Genomic DNA, 26198 nt, shown 5'->3' with positions numbered 1-26198 from the left:
CCCACCCTCCCCCAGCTTAAAACTACCCAGAACTTTGAGAAGAAATTCTGTGACACCTTTTTTTTTTTTTTTGAGACAGTCTCGCTCTGTTGCCAGGCTAGAGTGCAGTGGCACCATCTTGGCTCACTGCAACCTCTGCCTCCTGGGTTCAAGTGATTCTCCTGCCTCAGCCTCCCGAGTAGCTGGGACAACAGGCGCCTGCCACCACACCTGGCTAATTTTTGTATTTTTAGTAGAAACGGGGTTTTACCATGTTGGCCAGGATGGTCTCGATCTCTTGACCTCATGAACCATCCGCCTCGGCCTCCCAAACTGCTGGGTTTACAGGCATGAGCCACCGCGCCCAGCCCTGTGACACTTTTTGCAGAATTAAAAGCAGGTGTCTAGCTTGGTCAGAAAGCAATGACTGATTCCGTATGAAAACTGGTGAGAGCTGGGACCTTGGGTCTGCAGGCCAAGCCCAGAGTTGGCTGTGATAGTTCCACTCACCCTCACTGTTCTTGGCAAAGTTCAGCTTGATCAGGGACCTCCCGTCCAGCTTCTGGAAGAAGAACAGTTAATAATTAACGATAATGAATAAGTAACTGATGCACAGAGATGCTGGGGTCAGACAGAGATGGGCTGGAAAAGTCTCTGCCTGTGCAGCTCTGGACAAAAGGAAAGGCCCCAAGACCCTGCAAGGACCTCACGGGGGCTGCAGGATGGCGTTGGGCGGTTGTGTTTATGTGGCACCCTCACCACGCTCTGAGAAGAGCCATCACGGGTGACCCTGAGCAGGAGGACCAGGCCACAGGGTGGTGTGTGTTATACTTCTGCAGGGTTTGGACGTCTTTATGGTGAGCACAGATTACTTCTAAAAAGTGAACATATTTCTTCAGCTAAAGTGGTGGGACACACAGACAGAGTCCCTCTCTGTCACCAGGCTGGAGTACAGCAGCACCATCTCAGCTCACTGCAACCTCCCACTCCCTGGTTCAAGTGATTCTCCTGCCTCAGCCTCCCCAGTAGCTAGAACTACAGACACATGCCACCACACCAGGCTAATCTCCTGACCTCATGATCTGCCTACCTCAGCCTCCCAAAGTGCTCTGTCATGTGAGTATTTAAGAAAAACAAAACATTAAAAGCGGGGAGAAAGTAACAAATACACCCCAATGCTAAGAATGGTTGTGTTGGGAAGGTGGGACGCTATTTTTCTGTTTCTGGATGGTTTTTTTTTTTTTTCTTATTTCCCCCACTCCAGGTGGCAGGTAATGTTTTCAGTTTCTGTGGTGTGTCTGCAGTGCAGCTCTTCCACAGCAAACTTTCCCATAAAACAAAGTCTGGACAACTGGAGGTGGGAACTGCTGGGGGCGGGGCTGTAGGAAGACCCTGGAAGGGAGGCAGAGCTATGTGCCGCTGGGGAGCACCTCACTCAGGGCCAGAACCCAGCAGCTGCTGCCACCTGGTGTGGGCTGGGCCCAGCTATGCCTACCCAGACCCAGGGGAGACGCAGAGGGAGCCTCCTGGGGCCAGGCCCTAAGCTGGCGGCAGGTCCTTAAGCTGCCCTCCCCACCCTCCGTGGGCCCTGCCTGCTGCTGGCCAACCCAACTGGCCACATCTGATCCTCTAACCACCTTCGTTCCTTCCTTTGTCATTCAACTACCCCCACCTCCCTACATCACTACAGGTGTGGAGGAGACCATCAGAGGGCCAGCAGGGTCCCTATTCAGACACAGGACCTGAACAGAGAGACTCTCCCACACAACAGGCTCCTCCTGAGCCCCCAAAAGTCAAATGGGCCAGCCAGCCCTTGGCTCAGGAACTCTCCTCAGAGGTTTGGCTAGCAAGGCTCTGCTGACACCCATAGGTCTGGCCAAGCAAGCACACAGCAAGGTCCCTTCCAGAGCAGGCCAAGGGAGAGGCGCAGGAACAGACGTGTGGGGCGCTCCTGCAGACTCACCCCAACACGATGCCTGGAACAAAGAAATGGCTGCACCTCCCTGATGTAAGCCCGAACAGTGTGGCTAACTGCCAGATCAGACTTTGTGGGTGTGGGGGCCAGCACAATCGACAAGTTTGGGAATCCCAAAGAGTACCTGTGAAACAAAACACCCAAAGTAGCAAAATGCACCCCAGCTGCAACCAAATGACAGCATCCACTGGGACGGCAGGGGCCATGAGGGCAGCCGTGGAGAGGAAAACCCCACCTACCCCCACCTCGCCACCAGGCTGCTCCCTGAGGCTGACACCCAGCCATACAGGGCACAAGCAGGCAGCAGGAACCCCTGCTGAGAAGAGCAACAGAGAATGACTTCCCAGACTGGGGCACGGACCTTGGGGAAAGCCCCTGGGATCCAATGTGGCTCCCAGCAGCAGACATCACAGAAACAGTCTTCAAGTGACAAAGACCAAGGAAGAAAGAGGCGAGGCCACAAGCCCCCAACCCAAGCATCTGAAAGAGAAAAGCCACAGGCTTTAGTAGCTGGTCCAAGAACACTCAAAACCAGCCCCCTGGCCAAGTTCCCCTTGTATTGGAGAGCATGGAAGCCTTGGAGGAGCACCAACTCCATCTAGAAAGAGTCCCCAGAACCCTGCAGCCCCCAGAACATCACAAGGGCCAGAAGAGCTGAGATAGATCAGACAGCTTCTCCTGCTGGCCCGGTAGGGAGGGTCATATTGTCCAGGGAGCTCCCTCCCAGCGGCTCCAGCACAGGGAGCCCGCTCGAGTCCTGACCCTCTGGCTCGCACAGTTTGAGCTCTTGCCCCAGGCCACAGGAAAGAGGTGGAGGAATACATACAAGTAACTCCAACAGGAAGGGCAAGGTCACTGGTAAAATACACTAGATCTCCCTCGGAACCAGGCTGCATAATGTCCCCACAAAACTGATGCTCACTGGGAACCTGTGAATGTGGCCTGACTTGGATATAATCAAGGGTTTATATAGGGTCTTTGCAGATAGAATCAAGTTAAGATGAGGTCATACTGGATCACAGCTATGGCCCGAGAAAAGACATGCACATATATACATGTGCACAGGCAGGAAGCATTTCCGGAAAAGAATGGGAGTGGGGAGAGGAGGGGAAGACTGTCCCTCCTCACTGGGCCTCATGAACGGTTCTCTCCCATGTTCCTGTGTTCATGAAAACCACCAGAACAAAAGAAGTGAGAGGATAGCATTCACTAGCATCACTGAAACTCCTGCATAGCCACCTACCTCTCCATTGCTGGGGTTGGTCCCGTACTTCTTAAGCCATGGAACAATGTTCCTGAAGGGAAGAGAGAACAGAAAGCATCACCAGGGTGCTTAGGCACCACGTGGTAACAACACTGTGGTCTTGCAGGGCTGCTTCCAGGTTAGAGGCCTGTGAAGGGGTCTTGCTTCACTTTAGGAGAGAAGAGCTCCTCATCTTGTCTCAGGAAGTTGGGGGGATATTTGTGGATACACAGGTTTCAAAGTATGTTCAGGGTTATTACTGCAGTTACGTATAAACAACAAAAACTACAAGTGAAAACAAGTAAGTAAACGGTTTGGGTTTTTTTTTTTCTTTGAGACAAGGTTTCGCCCTGTCACTCAGGCTGGAATGCAGTGTTTCAATCATGGCTCACTGCAGCCTCCCACCCCTGGGGCTCAAGCGATCCTCCCACCTCAGCCTTCCAAGTAGCTGGGACTACAGGTGCACACCACCATGGCTGGCTAATTTTTGTACTTTTTTGTAGACACAGGTTCTCAGCATGTTGCCCAGGCTGGTCTCAAACTCCTGGGTTCAAGAGATCCTCCTGCCTCAGCCTCCCAAAGTGCTGGAACTACAGACATAAGCCACCACTCCCTGTCATAAATGTTGATACATCTGTATAATTAAATACTAAGCTAGCATCAAAAACTATACTTTCAAGCCAGACATGGTGGTGTGTGCCTAAAATCTCAGCTACTCAGGAGGCTGAGGTGGAAGGATTGCTTCAGCGCAGGAGTTCAAGACCAGCCTGGGCAACACAGTGACACCCTGTCTCAAATTAAAAAAAAGAAAAGAAAAAAGAAAAATTATACTTTCAGAGAATTCTGAATCACATGGGGAAAAAACCTCTCATCACAACCAAGTGAATAAATAGATCCACACAGTGTTACCTGTCAACACTTCACAGTGTTCACAGTGTTATCTCAATCATGTTACTACAAATAAGTTCACAAAAAATTAGCATATTTACAGTGGTTATCTTGGATAGTGGGACTGTGGTAAAATTTTCTTTTCCTAAAATAAGGCTAAAATTTCCTAAAAATTCATTTTCAGGCCAGGTGCAGTGACTCATGCCTGTAATCCCAGCACTTTGGGAGGCCAAGGCAGGAGGGGCACTTGAGGCCTGGAAGTCAAGACCAGACTGGGCAACATAGTAAGACCCCCGCCTCTACTAAAAAAAAATTTTTTTTTTTTTTTTTTTTTGATACAGAGTCTCCCTCTGTCGCCGAGGCTAGAGTTCAGTGGTGCAATCTCAGCTCACTGCAAGCTCCATCTCTCAGGTTCACGCCATTCTCCTGCCTCAGCCTCCCAAGTAGCTGGGACTACAGGTGCACGCCACCACGCCCGTCTAATTTTTTTGTATTTTTTTAGTAGAGAAAGGGTTTCACCGTGTTAGCCAGGATGGTCTCGATCTCCTGACCTCGTGATCTGCCCACCTCAGCCTTCCAAAGTGCTGGGATTACAGGCATGAGCCACCATCTCTACTAAAAATTTTAAAAATTAGGCTGGGAGTAGTGGCTCACACCTGTAATCCCAGCACTTTGGGAGGCCAAGGTGGGTGGATAACAAGGTCAGGAGATTGAGACCATCCTGGCCAACATGGTGAAACCCCGTCTCTACTAAAAATACAAAAATTATCCAGGCGTGGTGGCACACACCTGTAGTCCCAGCTACTCAGGAGGCTGAAGCAGGAGAATCACTTGAACCCAGGAGGTGGAGGTTGCAGTGAGCCAAGACCATGCCATTGCACTCCAACCTGGCCTGGGTGACCAAGTGAGACTCTGTCTTAAAAAAAAAAAGGAGCCTGAAACATGAAAAAAATTACAGAAGCATATGCTGAAACGCAAAACTGGACATAATGCTTCCAAATACTTCACGCAAAAGGTACACGCCGTAATTACGGCTCTGCTTTCATAAAGTAAAAATATGTGGTTCATTACCATTCTAAAACAGGTCACTGTGTCCAATTACAACACTAGGACCCCCACTTGGAGGGGTGTGGTCTACCCCATTCCAGGCAGTGACAACAGCACCTGACAACTAGAGCTGCCTGCCTAGGGGTCACGGCAGCACTGCTGCCATGTCCCCAAGGCCCTAGCTGTTACTTCTGTGTGCCCAAGAGCCCTACCCAAGGGTACCAAGGGTCCCCTTCCTTAATGGGTGTTGAGAATCTCACATTTGTTAGATCAAAATTCAAGGAAAAACTCACAGCAAGTCAAAGACAACGCCATCAGGAGTGCAGACTGGGTAGACAAAGGGCTGCAGAGAGAGACTGAAAAAGGACAGAGTCATTCTTGGTGAGTTGCCACGCACCCTGGTCAGGATGTGGGCTGGCTGAGCTTGGCATGGTGACCTCCTGAAATGCTGTCCCAGGGAGCCCTCTCTAGGCAGCCTGACCACCTCCCTCTCTCACCAACCTTCTCCTCCAACTACAATAGTGGTTGTGCCACCCCTGGTGAAGGACTGGAGCAGGATCCAACACCAAGGCAAGCTCCTAACATCATGACGAGGACTCTGCATCTTCTCCCAACATGAACTGAAGGGCCACATCTTCAAGGCACACTCTTACGCATAACCCCACATCCATAAGGGGCAGATTCACTATCAGACAGGATCAGAGAACAATTACAAGGGAAAGGTAAACTCGCAAAACTCTTACCTGCAGTGGTCAAAAGGTAAACGACGAAAATTTGTTTGTGGGAGATCTGTTTAAAATGAAATAAAAAACAGAAATCTTACTCTGTAAAGTATTTCATCTATGTGCTCCTGCTAGTAATTCAGTTACAGCTTATGAAAAAGTTCATGCAAATTTTCAAGTACAGCAATTGCTGTGGATTAAAAACCTTTTAACAGATAAACCAAAACACTTGGGGTACATCAAAAAAGAACTTACAGGGAAAAGTGCATACTTTTTTACTCCCATTAAAATTATGACAGTGGTCTTGTTATTGTAGTCTTGATAGTTTTGACAGCTGAAAATGTTATCATTCTTTTTATTCCTTACAAACTTGATAGAGAAAAAACATTTAGGCCGGGCGCGGTGGCTCACGCTTGTAATCCCAGCACTTTGGGAGGCTGAGGCGGGCGGATCATGAGGTCAGGAGATCGAGACCACGGTGAAACCCCATCTCTACTAAAAATACAAAAAATTAGCCGGGCGTGGTGGCGGGCACCTGTAGTCCCAGCTACTCAGAGAGGCTGAGGCAGGAGAATGGCGTGAACTTGGGAGGCAGAGCTTGCAGTGAGCTAAGATTGCGCCACTGCACTCCAGTCTCGGCGCCAGCCTGGGCGACAGAGCAAGACTCCGTCTCAAAAAAAAACATTTAAATGTACATGTAATTTTGTATTTTATTTACTTATTTATTTTTTACTTAGCTCCCAGCATCAGGGAATATTTTAATCTACATTTTACAAGAATCACCACTAAGATGAAGCATGTTCTTCTTTCTTGAGTATATTTTTCTTTCGTGACCTGTGTCTTCAGCTCATTTGTCTACCACAGTTTCCATGTTCTTGTTGTCTATTTTTACAGCTCACTGTATCCTGAAGACACTGTTCCCTAATACCACTTCCCCAACGGGGAACAGAAAGACTGCATGCCTTACCTGGCTTCTTGCCACCATAAAAGTGAGTGTATTCAGCACAGGTAATGTACCTGAAGAAGAGAGGAAGATAATACTACCACCACCCCCTTTATAAAGAGGACAAAGTCTTTGGAAGTGAGTAATCTTTGCTTACTCAGCAAATGCTTACTAAATACCTACTATGGGTCGGGCATGGTGGCTAACGCCTGTAATCCCAATACTTTGGGAGCCGGAGGCAGGTGAATCACTAGAGGTCAGGAGTTTGAGACAAGCCTGGCCAACATGGTGAAACCGCTTCTACTAAAAATACAAAAATTAGCTGGGCGTGGTGGTGGTTGCCTGTAATCCCAGCTACTTGGGAGGCTGAAGCAGAGAACTGCTTGATCCCAGGAAGCGGAGGTTGCAGTGAGCCGAGATCACACCACTGTACTCCAGCCTGGGCGACAGAGTGAGACTCTGTCTCAAAACAAACAAACAAACAAACAAACAAACAAAAAAAACAGCCACACAGTGATAAACACAACAGACATGGAGACCAGGCACAGTGGCTCACACCTATAATCCCAACAGTTTGGGAGGCCAAGGCAGGAAGATTGCTCGAGTCCAGGAGTTGGAGAACAGCTGGGGCAACAAAGCGAGAATCTGTCTCTACAAGAAAATTTAAAATTTAGCCAGGTGTGACAGCTCGCACCTGTGGTCCCAGCTACTCCAAAGACTAAGGCAGGAAGGCAGGTTGAGGCTGCAGTGAGCTGTGACAGCGCCACTGCACTCCAGCCTGGGGGGCAGGGGGAGACTGTCTTAAAAACAAACAAAACAAAAAACAAAAAAAACAGGCCGGGCAAGGTGGCTCAGGCCTGTAATCCCAGCACTTTGGGAGGCCAAGGCCGGCGGATCACGAGGTCAGATCGAGACCATCTTGGCTAACACAGTGAAACCCCGTCTCTACTAAAAATACAAAAAATTAGCCGGGCATGGTGGCAGGCGCCTGTAGTCCCAGCTACTCAGGAGGCTGAGGCAGGAGAATGGCGGGAACCTGGGAGGCGGAGCTTGCAGTGAGCCAAGATCGTGCCATTGCACTCCAGCCTGGGCGACAGAGCGAGACTCCGTCTCAAAAAAAAAAAAAAAATGGTATCTTATTGCCACAGTCTGTTTTGTCAATCTTATGATTTCTATTTCTTTATTTTTATTTATTTTATTTATTTATTTATTTATGTTTTGAGACAGTCTCGCTCTGTTGCCCAGGCTGGAGTGCAGTGGCGTGATCTTGGCTCACTGCAAGCTCCGCCTCCCAGGTTCAAGCCATTCTCCTGCCTCAGCCTCTCCGAGTAGCTGGGACTACAGGTGCCCACCACCACGCCCGGCTAATTTTTTGTATTTTTAGTTGAGACGGGGTTTCACCGTGTTAGCCAGGATGGTCTCGATCTCCTGACCTCGTGATCCACCCGCCTCGGCCTCCCAAAGTGCTGGGATTACAGGTGTGAGCCACTGTGCCTGGCCCCTTATGATCCCTATTTCAACATTAATGCTGGTCAGTTGTTATGTCTAAGCCACAAAATGGAGGGGGATATAACAAGGTACAGCTGATCTCTATCCCATCATGGCCAGGAACTGTTTTAAGGTTTTCCTGGGGTTCTCTTGGCCACAAGCGTGTCTGCTTAGCTGGTGGGGGGACTTAGGGTTTTATTTTTAGTTTACAGGGAGGAGCAAGCTCAAGAGCTGAAAATCGAGAGTTCTGTTTAAGGCATATTAAATTTGAAATGTCTGGCCTGGCGCGGTCGCTCATGCCTGTAATCCCAGCACTTTGGGAGGCAGAGGCGGGTGGATCATTCGAGGTCAGGAGTTCGAGACCAGCCTGACCAACATGGTGAAAACCTGTCTCTAATAAAAATACAAAAATTAGCCGGGCATGGTGGCAGGCACCTATAATCCCAGCTACTGGGGAGGCTGAGGTGGGAGAATTGCTTGAATCTGGGAAGTAGAGGTTGCAGTGAGCCACGACTGCACCATTGCACTCCAGCCTGGACGACAGAGCAAGACTCCATCTCAAAAAAAAAAATTTGAGATGTCTATCAGTCCTCCAGTGGAGATATCAAGTAAGCCACTAACTACACAAGACTGGGGAAAGCAGCTTATAAATGACTGGGAAATTATATCACCCACAGAGAAAGTTTATGGAAAAGAAACCTATGAGATCTGAGAGAAGGGAGGAGGGTCCAGAAAGGAGACTGGGAAAAGAGAGGCCACTGAAGTCGATGGAAAACAAAGAGCACGTGAAATCCCAGATACCAAAGGAGGGCTTCAGAAGGAGGGAGTGGTCAACGGTGTGACATACTGCTGAGAAGCCCAACAAAATGAGGACTGAGGCTGCCCGGGTGCGGTGGCTCACGCTTGTAATCCCAGGACTTTGGGAGGCCAAAGCAGGCAGATCACCTGAGGTCAGGAGTTCGAGACCAGCCTGACCAACATGGAGAAACCCCTTCTCTACTAAAAATACAAAATTAGCCGGGTGTGGTGGCGTATGCCTGTAATCCCAGCTACTTGAGAGGCTGAGGCAGAAAAATCGCTTGAACCTGGGAAGCGAAGGTTGCAGAGAGCCAAGATCGCACCATTGCGCTCTAGCTTGGGCAACAAGAGCGAAACTCCGTCTCAAAAAAAAAAAAAAAAAAAAAGAGGACTGAGGATTGAATACTAGATTTAGCAACAAGAAGTCGCTGGGAACCTGAAAAGAGAGGCCACTGAAGTCGATGGAAAACAAAGAGCAGGTGAAATCCCAGATACCAAAGGAGGGCTTCAGAAGGAGGGAGTGAGTGGTCAACGGTGTGACATACTGTTGAGAAGCCCAACAGTTCTGGGGCCGAAATTCTGACTTGAGTGGTTTCAAGAGACTCAGAAAACAGCATGAAGCCACTAGTCTCTCACTTGTTCTTAAGAGAAAGAAACAACACGGCGGCGGCGGGAGGGGAACGTGGGACGTGGGGCACGGAGCACGGGTGGATTTTTAAATTGTATTTATTATTTTTGACACAGCCTCTCGCTCTGTCGCCCAGGCTGGAGTGCAGTGACACGATCTCGGCTCACTGCAACCTCCGCCTCCCGGGTTCAAGCGATTCTCCTGCCTCAGCCTCCCAAATAGCTAGGATTACAGGCGCCCGTCACCACGCCTCGCTAATTTTTGTATTTTTAGTAGAGAGGGGGTTTCACCATATTGGCCAGGCCGGTCTTCAACTTCTGACCTCAGGTGATCCGCCCGCCTCGGCCTCCCAAAGTGCTGTGACTACAGGTGAGCCACTGCGCCCGGCCTGGTTTGCTTTAAATTAGAAGGCTCTGCAGCACGTGTGCAGGCTGATAGGCATGAACCAGAACACAGCGAGACGTGAAGTACGGAAGAGGTAGAGACTACTCATGCAGGGGCAAAGCTCGCGAGGAGACGGGGGACGGCCCGGGCAGAACCAGAGTAAAGGAAGACCGGGCTGCGCTCAAGCCTGCAGCTGACGCCATCGGAGCCGCGGCCCCGGGAGAGCGCGGCGGCCCGAGGGTCATTACCCTGACTGGAGAGAGGGCGGCAGCTTCCGGGAGGAAGTGACCTTTGGTCTGGGCTCTGGGGACTAGCTGAGAGGGAAGGCGAGCGGCGCGCAGTGCGGGACAGGCGGTTCACTGAGGCAGAGCGGAGCGCCGCTCCCGACTGCGGCTCAACTTACATTTTGTCCTTCTGGTGCTGTCGCTTCCCCATGGCGGCGCGGCGGCGGCGACTAGCAAGCACGAAAAAACAACGGCTGACAACTCAGACCATGGAGCCGCAGCCGAGTTCCGTGACGACTTCCGAGTTCCGCGGCGCGCCCCGGAAACGGGCGCCTGGCGTGCTGGGAATTGTGGTTCGCTAGCGCCAGGTGCGCATGCTCGGAAGGATCGCCTGCCCAGTATGGGGTCCTAGCTAGGTGTGCCATCTCCCGCTGGCGCCTTTTCGGGGCGGAGCTCCCTCACCCTCGAAGCCCCATCTTCTCGAGGGGTCTCTCTGGACCGCCTCGTCTACCCCCACAGCCACGGCTCAGGGCCATTCCCATACTGGGTTCTCAGGTCTTATTTATTTTCGAGACAGGGTCTCGCTCTGTCGCCCAGGTTGGAGTGCAGTGGCACAATCACAGCTCACTACTGCCTCGACCTCCCAGGCTCAAGCGATTCACCCACCTCAGCCTCCCGAGTAGCTACGGGCACGCACCACCACACCCGGATAATTTGTTAATTTTTTGTAGGGACAGGCTCTTACAATGTTGCCCAGGCTGGTCTGGAGCTCTTGAGCTCAAGCAGTCCTCCCGCCTTGGCCTCCCAAAGTGCTGGGATTACAGGCCTGAGGCTTCGCGCCCGGCCAGCGCTCAGGTCTTTTTCAACGTTCTCCTAGAGCTTCAAGTCTCATGAGCCTCCACCCCATCCCTTCCCGCCTCAGTGGCAGACGCCTTCAAAGCCATGTACCACTCTCGTTCTACTCGCTCACTTCTTATTCTCTCTGCAAATTCGGTCCTCACCGCCTCCAGGCCCCTCGGAGGCCCAGCAGCAGGTGGCCATCAAACCTAGAGGTCCAAAGCCCTGCCTGATCCCTTCCGTCTCTTCTGCCAGACCCTTCCCTTGGGTCAAATCAGTACCTTGGGCCCCTAGCTACACTCAGGCCCAGGGTAATCTTGCCTAGGCTCCTAATTTTATTTTATTTTATTTTTATTTATTTATTTTTTTTTTTTTTTTTTTGAGACGGAGTCTTGCTCTTTCGCCCAGGCTAGAGTGCAGTGGCGCGATCTCGGCTCACTGCAAGCTCCGCCTCCCGGGTTCACGCCATTCTCCTGCCTCAGCCTCCCTAGTAGCTGGGACTACAGGCGCCCACCACCGCACCCGGCTAATTTTTTTTTGTATTTTTAGTAGAGACGGGGTTTCACCGTGTTAACCAGGATAGTCTCGATCTCCTGACCTCGTGATCCACCCGCCTCGGCCTCCCAAAGTGCTGGGATTACAGGCGTGAGCCACCGCGCCCGGCCTGCTCCTAATTTTAAATGCCATTTGTATCCCATGACTCCCAGTACTAAGTCACCAGCACTCCAGATTCCTGATCTCCACTTGGGTAACCACTGATCTGAAATTTAACATGTCTGGATGGGCGTGGTGGCTCATGTGTGTGTGTGTGTGTGTGTGTGTGTGTGTGTGTGTGTGTGTGTTTAGTAGAGACGGGGTTTCACCATGTTAGCCAGGATGGTCTCGATTTCCTGACCTCCTGATCTGCCTGCCTTGGCCTCCCAAAGTGCTGGGATTACAGGCATGAGCCACCACGCCCGGCCAATCCCAGCACTTTGAGAGGCTGAGGTGGGCAGATCACTTGAGGTCAGGAGTTCAAGACTAGCTTGGCCAACATGGCAAAACCCCATCTCTACTAAAAATACAAAAAATTAGCCTGGTGTGGTGGCACACACCTGTAATTCCAGCTGCTTGGGAGGCCAAGACAGTAGCTTGAACTGGGGAGGCAGAGGTTGCCGTGAGCCAAGATTAGGCCACTGCATCCCAGCCTGGGTGACAGAGTGACTCTGCCTAAAAAAATTAAATTAACATGTCTGGTCAAAGCAGAATTTTCTTTTTTCTTGACACGGAATTTTGCTCTTGTTTCCCAGGCTGGAGCGCAATGGTGTGATTTCGGCTCACTGCAACCTCCGCCTCCCAGGTTCAAGCGATTCTCCTGCCTCAGTCTCCCAAGTAGCTGGGATTATTACAGGCATGTGCCACCACGCCCGACTAATTTTGTATTTTTAGTAGAGAAGGGGTTTCTCCATGTTGGTCAGGCTGGTCTCAAACTCCTGACTCAGGTGATCCTCCCGCCTCAGCCGATCCTCCTGCCTCAGCCCTCCCAAAGTCCTGGGATTACATGCATGAGCCACCGCGCCCGGCCATAAAGCAGAATTTTCAATCCTCCCTCTTCTCCCAGTCCCCACTCTGCTGAGCAGTACCACCATCCACCCAGTCACCGAAAGCCAGCTATCTTTGCCTTATTTCATGGCTGGCTTCTTATTCTCTAGGTTTTAACGTAAGTGTCACCTCCCCAGAGAGACCTTCCCTAACCACCCACTTCCATGCATCTCCCATAGAGTCTGTCACAATTCCTCACAATTTGTAATCCTGTGTAATTCGGTCTGTGTCCCGGTTTACTGAGCACCCTCCCCAACACACCCACTGCCTCCATGACACACACACAGTGGATGGGATGTAGCTCCTTAAGGGCTGGAATCTTAGGCCCAGCATGGTGGCAGCACCTGTGATCCCAGCTACCTGGGAGGCTGTAGTGGGAGGATCACTTGAGCCCAGGAGTTTGAGGCTGCAGTGAACTATGATCAAGCCACTGCACTCTAGCCTGGGCAACAGAGTGAGATCCTGTCTCTTTAAAAAAGGGCCAGGTGTGGGGAGGGGACAATCGGTGCGGTGGCTCACGCCTGTAATTCCAACACTTTGGGAGGCTGAGGCGGTTGGGTCACCTGAGGTCAGGAGTTCGAGACCAGCCTGGCCAACATGGTGAAACCCCATCTCTACTAAAACTACAAAAATTAGCTGGGCGTGGTGGCATGTGCCTGTGATCCCAGCTCCTCGGGAGGCCTGAGGCATGGTGATCGCTTGAACCTGGGAGGCAGAGGTTGCAGTGAGCCGAGATCACGCCATCGCACTCCAGCCTGGACAACAGAGCACAACTCTGTCTCTAAATAAGTAAGCAAACAAATACAAACCAATTAAAAATAACCCGGCCGGGCGCGGTGGCTCACGCTTTTAATCCCAGCGCTTTGGGAGGCCGAGGCGGGCGGATCACGAGGTCAGGAGATCGAGACCACAGTGAAACCCCGTCTCTACTAAAAATACAAAAAAAAATTAGCCGGGCGTGGTGGCGGGCGCCTGTAGTTCCAGCTACTCGGAGAGGCTGAGGCAGGAGAATGGCGTGAACCTGGGAGGCGGAGCTTGCAGTGAGCTGAGATTGTGCCACTGCACTCCAGCCTGGGCGCCAGCCTGGGCGACAGAGCGAGACTCCGTCTCAAAAAAATAATAATAAAAAATAACCCATTTGTGGTGATGCACCATGATGACTCAGTCAGAAAGCAAAATGCACCAAGAACCTAAAAATTGACCCCATTGGAGAAATATTTCAACAAGCAAGAACAGTTGAGTAAATGATGTTCCACCCGTTTGATGGAGTATTTTGCATCTATTGTTATTGGTGACCTTAAAGATTTATTATTATTATTTTTTCTTTTTTTGAGACGGAGTCTCGCTCTGTCGCCCAGGCTGGAGTGCAGTGGCGCAATCTTGGCTCACTGCAAGCTCTGCCTCCCGGGTTCACGCCATTCTCCTGCCTCAGCCTCTCCGAGTAGCTGGGACTACAGGCGCCCACCACCACGCCCGGCTAATTTTTTTGTATTTTTAGTAGAGACGGGGTTTCACCGTGGTCTGGATCTCCTGACCTCGTGATCCGCCCGCCTTGGCCTCCCAAAGTGCTGGGATTACAAGCGTGAGCCACCGCGCCCGGCCCCAAAGATTATTACTTTTTTTTTTTTTGAGATGGAGTCTCACACTGTTGCCCAGGCTGGAGTACAGTGGCGTGATCTCGGCTCACTGCAAGCTCCACTTCCCGGGTTCAAGCAATTCTCCAGCCCCAACCTCCCGAGTAGCTGGGACTACAGGCGCCTGCCTCTCCCCGCTGGGCTCAAGAGATTCTCCCACTCACGCCTCCCAAGTAGCTGGGACTACAGGTGCGAACCAACATGCCTGGCTAATTTGAACACCTGAGCTCAAGTGATCCCCCACCTCACTGCTCCCAAATTGCTGGGATTACAGTAGTGCACCACCACGCCCGGCCAGAATTCTGAATTGTCTTTTTATAAAACAGTGTGAGTTCCTTACATAAAAAGTCCTCGAATTTTTTTTTTTTTTTTGAGACAGAGTCTCACTTTGTCGCCAGGCTGGAGTTCAGTGGCATGATCTTGGTTCACTGCAACCTCTGCCTCCCGGGTTCAAGCGATTCTTCTGCCTCAGCCTCCCAAGTAGGTGGGACTGCAGGCATGACCCACCATGCCCAGCTAATTTTTGTATTTTTAGTAGAGACAGGGTTTCACCATGTTGGCCAGGATGGTCTCGATCTCTTGACCTCGTAATCTGCCCGCCTCAGCCTCCTAAACTGCTGGGATTATAGGCATGAGCCACTGTGCCCAGCCAAGGCCTTTGAATTCTTATTCATTGCTGGATGCAAAATGGTACAGTCATTTTGGAAGACAGTTTGGCTGTCGTACCCTATGATTCAGCAAGCATGCTCCTTGTTATTTACTCAAATGAGTTGAAAAGTTATGTCCACTCTAAAACCTCCAGATGTTTATACTGCTTTATTCATAATTGCCAAAACTTGGAAGCAACCAGGATATCCTTCATTGGATGAATGATAAAATGTGGCATATCCAGGCAATGGAATATTATTCAATGCTAAAAAAGATGAGCGGCCAGGTGCGATGGCCTAACCGCCTGCACCTCTTGACTCCCCACTTAGCTTGCGTGACTCATTCAGGTCTGGCCTCCACCTCCAGGCAGTCGTCCATCCCCCAGGCTGGGTTAAAACCTCCTTAGTTCCCAGCGCCCCCAACCCCATCTCCTGTACCTCAACCAAGCTCAAGGTGGGCACAAGAGATGGTCCCAATGTATCTGCTGAGTGAATGAAAGCCACGTCATTCTTAAGGCTCTTCTATAAGGTACTTTTCTTCAAGTGAGGCCAACAAACTTGTCCTGAGATTTCCTTTCTATCCTCCAGGTGAAGAATTTGAACATTTCAAGATCTGAAGTGAAATTAAACTGGAAACCCAAGGAGGCCAAAGGGGTTTACTCTGGGCTTCAGGGAAATGAAGAAGGAGCATCTTGGGGACTGTCCCATGTGGCAGGCTAGATCACCATTTCTTCTCAGTCTGTTAGTGAATCCTCACAACCATCCTGAGTGCTTATTCTCATTTTACAGGGGAGGGGTCTGGGCTCGGAGGTCGGCTCTGTGTGGGCAGTGCCTGTGCCCATGCTGTAGAACTGCACATGAGGTGTGGAGGGGCCTGGGGCTGATGTCCCCTCTCTGCCCTGTCTTGCAGCCACATGGTTGATCTGACTCCCTTGGTTCTCAACCCTGGAGGCTTCCATTTCTCATATGTGGCTGGAAACAGCGTGCCCAAGCTCCACTGCCCTGGCTCCCCCTGGTAAGCATGCCTCCCCACCTCCCTGGGGCCAGACACCATCCTGGCTCTAACCCAGTGCACTGCAGGCAGAGGGTAGCATGGGGAGCCATGCCCACAGGGAGAGGCAGGAGTGGGGCTGAAGATGTGGGAGGGGCCCCCTGGTTTTCCACCTGTCCTTTGGGAGCCCCAGGATCCTGTCTGGTCTACACTATGCCTAGGGTCTTTGGTCCCTTCCCTCCACTGCCCTGCAAGTCAGTCAGTGGGAGCCTCCCCCACTCCAGGCAGTCCTGGGTGCCCCCTGCTCAGAACAATCCCGGGGGCCCTCCTGGGCCTATAGCCGTGGATCTCAGCCCTCTGCTTTTAAGAAGCAGACCCCTCTTTGCAGACAGGGTCTTGAAGGATAAAGCAGATAAACGGGGTTTGCTCTGGTTAAGGCGTTGGGTGGGGGTTGAAGGCACCAAGGGGCTCCACCTACTTGGCTTTAGGCAAGCAAGGCAGCCCCAGGTGCCAGGGGGTGATGGGGTCACCACGGAGATCATGGTGGTGGTAGTGGCAGAGGTGGCAGCAGGGTTGGTGGCAGGCATGGGGAGGTCGACCGGTCCCATAAGAGGTTGGGTTCTGGTTTCTTCTGTCTTGGCTTCCTTCTCGTCTTTTGGTGTCTGCAACAAAAGGTGCCAGTGAGTGCCTATCTTGCAGCCAGAGCAGGGTAGAGTGGGAGCCAAACACACTTTATAGAGACAGGGCCTCACTCTGTATCACCCAGGCTGGAGCACACCGGTGTGATCATAGCTCACCATAACCTCAAACTCCTGGGCTCAAGCTATCCTCCTCCCTCAGCCTCCCAAGTAGCCAGGACTACAGGCATGTGCCACCACACCTGGCTATTTTTAAAATTTTTTTGTAGAGATGGGGTCTTGCTATGTTGCCCAGGCTGGTCTCCAACTCCTAGGCTCAAAAGATTCTCTTACCTCAGCTTCCCAAAGTGCTGGGATTACAGGCATGAGCTACTGTGCCCGGCCAAATGCCTTTTTTTGAGATGGAGTTTCTCTGTTGTCGCCCAGGCTGGAGTGTGGTAGTGCGATCTTGGCTCACTGCAACCTCTACCTCCCAGGTTCAAGCGATTCTTCTGCCTCAGCCTCCCTAAGGAGCTGGGATTACAGGCAAGCCCAGCTAATTTTTCTGTATTTTTAGTTGAGACGGGGTTTCACCATGTTGGCCAGGCTGGTCTTGAACTCCTGACCTCGATGATCCACCCACCTTGGCCTCCCAAAGTGCTGGGATTACAGGTGTGAACCACCATGCTTGGCCTTTTTTTTTAAATTAAGATGCATTCTAAAGTAGTCAGAGGTACAATGATGTCTGAGATTTCCCTTCAAATACTTCAGAAAAAGGCTTAGGGTTATGGAGAGTGAAAGACATTTGGCAAGATGGGGACAGTTGCTGAGGCTGACGACAGGTTCTTGGGGGTGTTCGCTGTTATCTCCAGTTTTGTACATGTTTACTTTAATAAAAAGTGCCTTTTTTTTTTAAGTGCCAAACACAGGGCCAGAGATAAGCCACAGGGCCACACCAAGAACATGGTTGGTCGGTGCCAGGACTCTCTCAACTTTTTTTTTTTTTGAGACGGAGTCTCACTCTGTTGCCCAGGCTGGAGTGCAGTGGTGCTATCTCAGCTCACTGCAACCTCCACCTCCTGGGTTCAAGCAATTCTCCTGCCTCAGCCTCCTAAATAGCTGGGATTACAGGCACGCACCACCACGCCTGGCTAATTTTTGTATTTTTAGTTGAGACGGTGGTTTCACCATGTTGGTCAGGCTGGTCTCGAACTCCTAACCTTGTGATCCGCCCGCCTCGGCCTTGTCCCAAAGTGCTGGGATTACAGGCGTGAGCCACTGCACCCGGCCTTTTTTTTTTTTTTTTTTTTTTAATTGAGTCAGGTTTGCTGGGTTGCTTGAGCCAGCCCTACCTACAGGCCTTCATCCACCACTCCAAAACACCAAGGTGAGCAATGAGGGCTCTCTCTCTCGGAAAGGCGGCCCAACTTGCTCAGGATCACACAGCCAGGAAGGAAGTAGCAGAGCTGAAGTCAAGTCTCCTAACTAAAGAATCTAGCTAGGGGCAGCGCCTCTCTTCCCAGGTCCAGACTGCCCAGGCCCCTTCCTGGTCTGGATAAAACCTGATCCAAGGAGGGCAAATCCAACTGGAAGAGTGGAGGTGGTCACTTAGCCCTCGGCCTGGCTGCACTGGGCTCAGACCCCCCACCCCCCCCCCAGGGCCCAGCACGGGGAGAGGTTGATCCTCGCCCCGGGAGTAGAGGTGCACGCGGTGGATGCTCTGCTTCAGCTGCTCCACCCGCTCGTGCATCTCCAGGGCGCCCATGCTGTTGCAATGGTTCAGCTCCGCCTCCACAACACAGAAGTACTTCGCCTGCAACAAGAGTAGAAGAGGCAGGGCAGGGGGAGGTCTGGGGCACGAGACGCCTGCCCGCTCCACTCCCCAGGCTGTGCAGCCTCGGTTTTCTGATAAGATACTACCCTGCAGCCCCAGCTAGGCCGACGGCGACCTCTCCACCCCACCCCCATCCCCGGCCCCCAAAGCTCCAATCGTCGGAGCTCTTTCCTAGGGGACGGCGGACCCGGGTAGTGACCGTTCCCGCCCAGCCGGTCCCACGCCCCGCGGCCGCACCCGGAGAAAAGACAGCCCGCGCTCTTCCAATCGCACCACCCTCTCCGCCAGCGACGGGTTGCGGACGAGTCTGCGGAAGAGGAGGCGCAGCGCGCGCCCAGTGTAGGTGTCCGCCTGCCTCTCCAAGTCCTCCTCGGAGATCTGCTGGCAGAAGGTCTCGCTCTGCGGAACCTCGCTGTCGAACTCGTCTAGGATCTCCATGAGCGAGCGCGGCTGGAGAGCCCGGGCGGCCTGGAAGCGGAGCAGGCGTCTGGGCGGGGCTCCCGAGGGTCTCGGCGCGCCGACCGCCACTCGCCCCGAGGCCGGAGCGTGGGGTCACCAAGGGAGGCGGGGCCCGTCGGGCGGGACTGCCGGGACGCACCCTTTCTCCCCGCGGCCGCGGCGCAGGTGCGGACGCCCTAGCCTACCGCAGCCGCCCCGCGCCGGCCCGCCCCAGCCAATCCGCGCGAAAGCCGGGGGCGGGACCAGTCCCTGGGCGCCTGCCGCAGGCTACAATGCCAGTTGCTCTGGACACGCGCGCTCACGACCTCGAGGGGGCGAACGCGGCTGCGCGGATCCTGGCCCAGTTCTGCAGGGGCCATCGGGCCTTTGCCCCGGGCCGGGATCTTGGCTGCGCCGAGTACGTGGTTGGTCAGCAACTTCTTTAAGGCCCCCACTTCTCGGCAGGCCTCCAGTCCCCTCCGACGGCGCCCCTCCTCGCTGTCTGTAGCCTGCGAGGCCTCATCCAGGCAAGGCCCCGAGAACTTCACTCCGCCCCTAACCCTTCTGGTTCGGACTTTTCACCCTCCTCCCTCTCCTTCACTCTCCAGCGGCCTCCCCAGATTCTGCGCTCTCCTCCCCTTTACAGCCACTTGTTTGCTCTGTACTCGCTGCATCTCCGGCCCCTCCTCAGTGTCCTGTTCCTCCTGCTCCACCTCACTGTCCTTTTCCGCTTGCCCCCGAATGCGTTTTTGAAGGTCCTGGCTTCACCGTCTCATCTGGGACGATCTTACACACTTCTTGGTCCTGATTAGAAGCCACAACTGACTGAAAAACACACCCACTGTGTCTCACCCTTCAGCTCCAGACCCACATCCAAATGACCACTGGGGACGATTCTTGGGCATCTCATGCTGAACATGTCTACATTCACGCACAGCTTCTTCTCCCTGAAAGCTACTTTTCTTACCCCTCTCCCCTCCTACTTGGTCAGCCACTGACCCCAGCCACTAACAAGGAGGTGCACCCTGGACTGCGTCCTCCCTTGTCCCCTCCTTGTCTTCCATCAGCCTGAGATCCATAGTGTGCCTGAGACGTCTAATCAGATTTTTCATCTCTTGCTGTTAAGCCACCAGCCCTCAGCTCTTCCAACTATTTCCTCCTGCCTGGGGACAACCAAAGAAGAATGAGGTCTGTCCTGATCATCTTGTCTAGGAGTGCAGGCAGAGAGACTCGGTTAGGTACACCTGGGCTCAAATCACTATTCTGCTTCCTGCCCTGGTGTGACTTACAAAATGAAACTTTAAAATCTATAATATGTGCCTTTCTCTCTCTCTCTATCTCTCTCTCTCTCTCTCTCGTCGGAGTCTCACTTTGTCGCCAGGCTGGAGTGCAATAGTGCGATCTCAGCTCACTGCAACCTCCGCCTCCCAGGTTCAAGAGATTCTCCTGCATCAGCCTCCGGACTAGCTGGAACTACAGGCATACACCATCATACCCAGCTAATTTTTGTATTTTTAGTAGAGGCGGGGTTTCTCCATATTGGCCAGGCTGGTCTTGAACTCCAGACCTCAGGTGATTCCCCTGCCTCAGCCTCCCAAACAGCTGGGATTACAGGCGTGAGCCACCGTGCCTGGCCAGTACGTGCCTTTTATCATACAGGACAAGCACCCCCTTGAGGGTCGAGCAGATCCCTAATCACCCTCCCATCATGTCATTCTAGTAACCCATGCTTCACTCTTTATACCTGTATTTGTATTTTTAAAAAGTGTAGGCCGGGCACGGTGGCTTACGGCTCCCAGCACTTTGGGAGGCCGAGGCGGGTGGATCACCTGAGGTCAGGAATTCGAGACCAGCCTAGCAAACATGGCGAAACCTCGTCTCTACTAAAAATACAAAAATTAGCCGGGCGTAGTGGCACATTCCTGTAATCCCAGCCACCCAGAAGGCTGAGGCAGGAGAATGGCTTGAACCCAGGAGGCAGAGGTTGCGGTGAGGCAAGATCGCACCATTGCACTCCAGCCTGGGCAACAAGAGCAAAACTCCGTCTCAAAAAAAAAAAAGGGCGGGGGGAGTTATTGGGCCCCTCCTCTTTGTCAGACACTGCCAAGAGATTTTTTTTTTTTTTTTTTGAGACGGAGTTTCCCTCTTGTTGCCTAGGCTGGAGTGCAATGGCGCAATCTCAGCTCACCGCAACCTCTCCCTCCTGGATTCAAGTGATTCTCCTGCCTCAGCCTCCCGAGTAGCTGGGATTACAGGCATGCGCCACCATACCTGGCTAATTTTGTATATATTTTTTTATATTTTCAAGAGGGAGTCTTGCCCTGTCGTCCAGGTTGGAGTGCAGTGGCACAATCTTGGCTCACTGCAACCTCTGCCTTCCGGGTTCAAGCAATTCTCTGCCTCGGCCTCCCTAGTAGCTGGGATTACAGGTGCCCACCACCATACCCGGCTAGTTTTTTTTTTTTTTTTTTTTTTGTATTTTTAGTAGATATGGGGTTTCACCATCTTGGCCAGGCTGGTCTTGAACTCCTAACCTCAGACCCACCTGTCTCGGCCTCCCAAAGTGATGGGATTACAGGCATAAGCCACTGCGCCCAGCCTAATTTTGTATATTTAGTAGAGATGGGGTTTCTCCATGTTGGTCAGGCTGGTCTCAAACTCCCGAACTTAGGTGATCCACCTGCCTCGGCCTCCCAAAATGCTGGGATTACAGGCATGAGCCACTGCGCCTGGCCAGAGATTTTTTAAATGACAGTTGTCTCTGTCCTCAGGGGCTCCCAGTCTAATGGACACTTCTGCCACAGGGAGAAAATTTTGATTTAGGCCGGGTGCGATGGCTCATGCCTGTAATCCCAGCACTTTGGGAGGCCCAGAAGGGCAGATCATGAGGTCAGGAGTTCGAGACTAGCCTGGCCAACATAGTGAAACCCTATTTCTACTAAAAATACAAAAATTAGCTGGGTGTGGTGGCACGCGCCTGTAGTCCCAGCTACTCGGGAGGCTGAGGCAGGAGAATCACGTGAACCTGGGAGGTGGAGGTTGCAGTGAGCCGAGATCGTGCCACTGCACTCCAGCCTGGGCGACAGAGCAAGACTCTGTCAAAAAAAAAAAAAATTGATTTAACAAGCTGTGCTGGAGGAATATTCAATGCTGTGAAGCCCAGAGAAGGCTTCCACTGGGAGGGAGCCCGTGAGCAGAGCCCTGAGTACAGTCTCCCCCCAGCAAGAGCAGGAGACAGCTGCATGGGGGTCTCCAGCCAGTGGGTACAGAATCTGTACAGGACTAAGGGGTGGCCACCACCAGCCATGGCCCCTGGTGCCTAGAGGAAGGGAGGATGGATCTAAGTCAGATGACCCTGGGATCAAGGAACCCCAAGGGATCAGGACTAGGAAGCCAAGGAGCATGTGTCATTGCCCCATTCCTCCCACGGGTGCCAGGGCTTCTCTCCCCAGGGTAGGGGTAAAGCAGTTTCCCAATGTGCCCAGCTAGGAGTGAGGGAAACTCCCAAAAGCCCATCTGGAAACCTAGTTCTCCTCTAAAGAAGATTTGAATGACTATGACTGGGCACATAGAAACCTTTTGCACTGTGTCAGGTCTTGATGGTAGAGGTGGTCATCCAAGCATGCCTGGGGTCAGGCTCCTTGGAAGTTCAGCTCTAACCCCGTATTCCAGCCGGGATGGTTGGCATGCTAGACACCTCTGAGTCCCTCCTGCAGGTTCAGGGCACACCTCTCTGTAAGAGAACAAACTGGCATGGTTGGTAGACATCATTTGCAGGCTTTGCATCCCAAGTCCACCCATCCATCTCACATAGTACCACTCCAGCTGAGTCCAGATACGACTGATGTCCTGGGGTGAAGGCTGCCTCCTGAAAGGCCTGCCTTACCCCCTTACCCAACTGCCACCCAGAAGAACATTCTCTCCAGAGCCTGGCCCTGTTCAAGCTTCCAGCAAGGACTGGGTCCAAGCCAGGCCCAGAATGATCTTCCATGCAAAAGACTGGGCCTGTATTTCCCCTAAGACCCTGACCAGGCCTGGAGTTCCAGCCTTACCCCAGGGACCCAATGTGGAAAGACCTTCAAACAAGAGCTTTTCAGAAGCTGGGGAGGTCTGCTCCTGCACCTGTCCAGCCAAGACAGGATAGAGGGTTTAGGGACAATTCTCCAGCCCTGCACCCACCTGATCCTCTGATGGAGGGTCCAGTCCAGCTTCACATCTGTGCCTAATCAGTAAAAACACTTACCCTCTGGGCACCTCAACTTTCTCAACTGGAAAGTGGAGTGAGGCAGCAAGCTCCCTTTCCCCCTCCCAGGGTAGCAGGCCGGACCTGACCGATGCCCTTTCATCATTGCACTGCTTCCCAGCGGCCCATAGTAGTGCAACAGGGAAAGAGTGTCGGGCAGGCCTGCCAGTGCCTCCCCCAGGGTGGTCTGTAGGGATCTGAGACCTGGAATGCAGGCTGGCTGGGGCGGGGCCTCTGCTGGCGGGGGGGGGGGGGGGGGGGGGGGGGTGCCCTCTGACCCCAGAGGCCCAGGCCTGGCTAGAATCTCAAGTTTCCATGGAGAAGGGAGCGAATTGGGCAGGGGGGAGGGGAGGGCCTGCAAGCCCAAGGGGCCCTGCCTGGGGAGTGGGAGGTGAGGGTTGCAGGGAGGGAGATCCCCAAGGCTGGTCCCAGATGCTTTGACAATATCATTGCACTGCTTCTCACAGCACAGTAGTGCAACCTCGTCAGAGCACCTGCGGCCAGCAGGGGGGACCCCACCACCCCCAATACACGCAGGGCGAGAGGCTGAACCATGGATGGGTGGGTGGGGCAGAGCCCCCGTCCAGTCCATCCGGGCAGGGAAGAAGACCGCAGCGGGGTGCGTCCTTGGGGTCTTCAGAACCCCAGGACACCCAGGCCTTTCCCAGAACGCTCCGGATTGAGGTGGAGGAGAAACCCCAGACTGGGGGTAGTTCCAATCCCGGAGCAGGAGCTGACGGGCCACGCATGGGAGGGGGCGCACACACAAAGACGGACCCGCGCTCAGCCGCAGTCCAAAGCCGGCTAGCGCCCGGAGCGGGGTGGGTACAGCCCGACGACCCTGCGCCCTGACTCGGCCCGCGACTCCGGGAGAAAAAGGGCGGCCCTACCCCGGGACGACGCGCCCCTTCTAGCTGACGACCCCATCCTTGGCCCCTTGCCCTGCACCAGATAGACTCTGGGTTCTTTTCTAACATATTCTTCTGCCTGGAAGCCCAGAGCGGAGCAGAGGATGGGGGGTCCCCGCCCTTCTAGAGTTCCCTGCTCCAAAGAGGGCGCCCGGGATCCCGGCCGCGCCCCTCCGCCTGACCCGCCGGGTAGGGCCGCCCAGCCCAGCCCAGGATCCCCTCCTCAGACCCAGCTACTCACGCAGACATCCCTTCCGACCAGGGCCCGCTCAAGACGCGGAGGGTTAGATGGAGGAGGATCCCGGCCATCGTCTGCCCCCGGGTCCCCATCCAGACGACCCTGTACCTCGTGGCGGCCCCTCGCCTGCCGGCTCCATCTTTAACCTGCTGACAGTCGGAGAGGCCGAGCCCCCGACCTCTTACCATAGCGCTGCGCTCATTGGCCGGCGCTGGCGCGGGGATTCGCCTCCTGCATGCCTATTGGCTGAGACGGGAGAGATTTCAAAATAGCCTCCGGGTTCCGATTGGCCCGGCGCCGGCCGAGTCTCGGGCTCCGTGGTTTTAACAATGAATTCTACAAACACTTTTTCCCATTCATAACTTATCAAAAGGAACTTTGCCCGCCTTTTCTCAGCTCCAATCTCTGCGAGTTTTCTAGCGACACCGACAAGAGCGCTTGGAAGCCCGGTGAGGGGCGCCAGGCGCGAGCCCACAGTGGGGGAGGCCAAGACCCTGTGGAAATTTCCGAACCCCCCGCCAAGGCTGCTGTGAACGCGGCCGCGGGCTGCTTTGTTATGCATGCCGAGGTTGCTCTCTGCGCCTCCTGGATGGGATATTCGGACGTGGTGGGCTTCCGAACGGGGGTAGCCCCCCTCCCAACTCAACCACCCCGGATCGCCCGGCAGGACGCGAGTGAGGCTTTCCTGAAAACCCCCAGGTATGGCTGGGCTATGGAGACCAGGTCCTGGGCCCCGTGGTCTTTTGGATCTGTGGGAGATATGGGGAACAGAAGTGTAAGCTTTGGTTTCTTCGTGATTGTGATCCACTTTGCGGAGAAGCATTCATTAAGCGCCTACCCTTCGCTGATGACTAGGAAGTATATTGGTCACCGGGCTCTTGAACGGCTCCTAGGGGGAAGGGAGCAGCTGTGCTTAGACAGCTGTGCCCCTGCAACCCCTCCTGCTTTACTATCAGTCCAATGACTGAGAGCAAATGTTTTTGAGGCAGGCAGAGGTGGTTTTGAATCTTTATGAACCCCTGTTGCCTTCCTGCAAAATTGAGATGGCAATCAAACCTGCTCCATAGGGCTGGCTGTTGCCAGCAGCAAATGAGATGCTGTGTAAATTGTTGGCCCAGCACCTGGCATTTAGTAAGTGTTCACTAAAAGTGAGTTCTGCTGCCACTACAGTTTTTATTTTTGGTCTTGTACTGCATTCTGCCTGGAACAATCTTATCTGCTCCCACAGCTTGGGCTTTGGTTGCCCAGGGATTCCCACTTGTGCACTGTTGGGTTCCTCTTAGTCAACACTCCTCACCTCACTGCTTATCCATGTGTGGTAATGGGGGTGGGGGAATAGACAGAGAGGGAGGAGTGGGCTTTGACAGCCCATAGGAGCTGGGGCTGGACCAGAGGAGTGCCCCCTTGGATTTGCAGGGTGATATGGTTTGGCTCTGTGTCCCCAGCCTAATCTCATCTAGAATTGTAATCCCCAAGTGTCAAGGGAGGGACCTGGTGGGAGGTGATTGGATCACAGGGGCACTTTCCCCCATGCTGTTCTCGTGATAGTGAAGGAGTTCTCACAAGATCTGATGGTTTTAAAAGTGGCAGTTTCCCAGCCTGGCCAGCATGGTGAAACCCTGTCTCTACTAAAAATACAAAAATTAGCCAGGCGTGGTGGTGTACGCCTGTAGTCCCAGCTACTCAGGAGACTCAGGCAGGAGAATCACATGAACCTGGGAGGTGACGGTTGCAGTAAGCCGACATCACACCACTGCACTCCAGCCTGGGCGACAAAGCGAGACTTCATCTCAAAAATTTAAAAAAGTGGCAGTTTCCCCCGAGCACTCTCTCTTTCTCTCCTGTCACTGTGTAAGACATGGCTTGCTTCTCCTTTGCCTTCCGCCAGGACTATAAGTTTCCTGAGGCCTC

The 26198-nt window shown here is 53.1% G+C and overlaps 2 protein-coding genes across 9 annotated transcripts in view; both read right to left on the bottom strand.

The window, feature by feature from the left end:
• The window catches only part of PPIL2 (peptidylprolyl isomerase like 2), a 32276-nt gene extending 21634 nt beyond the window's left edge, over positions 1-10642 (bottom strand). For all 8 annotated transcript variants that reach the window (XM_058431814.1, XM_032138719.2, XM_058431817.1 and 5 more), the window contains exons 1-6: positions 10499-10642; positions 6822-6871; positions 5876-5921; positions 5426-5488; positions 3198-3249; positions 490-541 (exon numbers count right to left, since the gene is read on the bottom strand). In XM_058431814.1, the coding sequence (XP_058287797.1) occupies positions 490-541; positions 3198-3249; positions 5426-5488; positions 5876-5921; positions 6822-6871; positions 10499-10530 (295 nt within the window). In that variant the 5' untranslated portion in view covers positions 10531-10642. The remainder of the gene's footprint in view (positions 1-489; positions 542-3197; positions 3250-5425; positions 5489-5875; positions 5922-6821; positions 6872-10498) is intronic.
• A 4530-nt stretch (positions 10643-15172) lies between these two features.
• LOC131382025 (uncharacterized) lies at positions 15173-18949 on the bottom strand. The gene is made up of 5 exons (XM_058431821.1): positions 18734-18949; positions 18235-18439; positions 18010-18053; positions 16488-16671; positions 15173-15284 (listed from the first exon to the last, which is right to left on the bottom strand). Exons 1-5 carry the CDS (start codon positions 18896-18898, stop codon positions 15178-15180), a joined length of 705 nt encoding a protein of 234 aa, XP_058287804.1. The 5' UTR covers positions 18899-18949; the 3' UTR covers positions 15173-15177.
• Between the last annotated feature and the right edge of the window lie 7249 nt (positions 18950-26198).

The sequence above is a fragment of the Hylobates moloch genome, unplaced genomic scaffold (assembly GCF_009828535.3).
Source record: "Hylobates moloch isolate HMO894 unplaced genomic scaffold, HMol_V3 SCAFFOLD_19, whole genome shotgun sequence".
NCBI lineage: Eukaryota > Metazoa > Chordata > Mammalia > Primates > Hylobatidae > Hylobates > Hylobates moloch.
The sequence above is the reverse complement of the archived record's forward strand: the minus strand, read 5'-3'. Positions and strand labels throughout refer to the sequence as shown.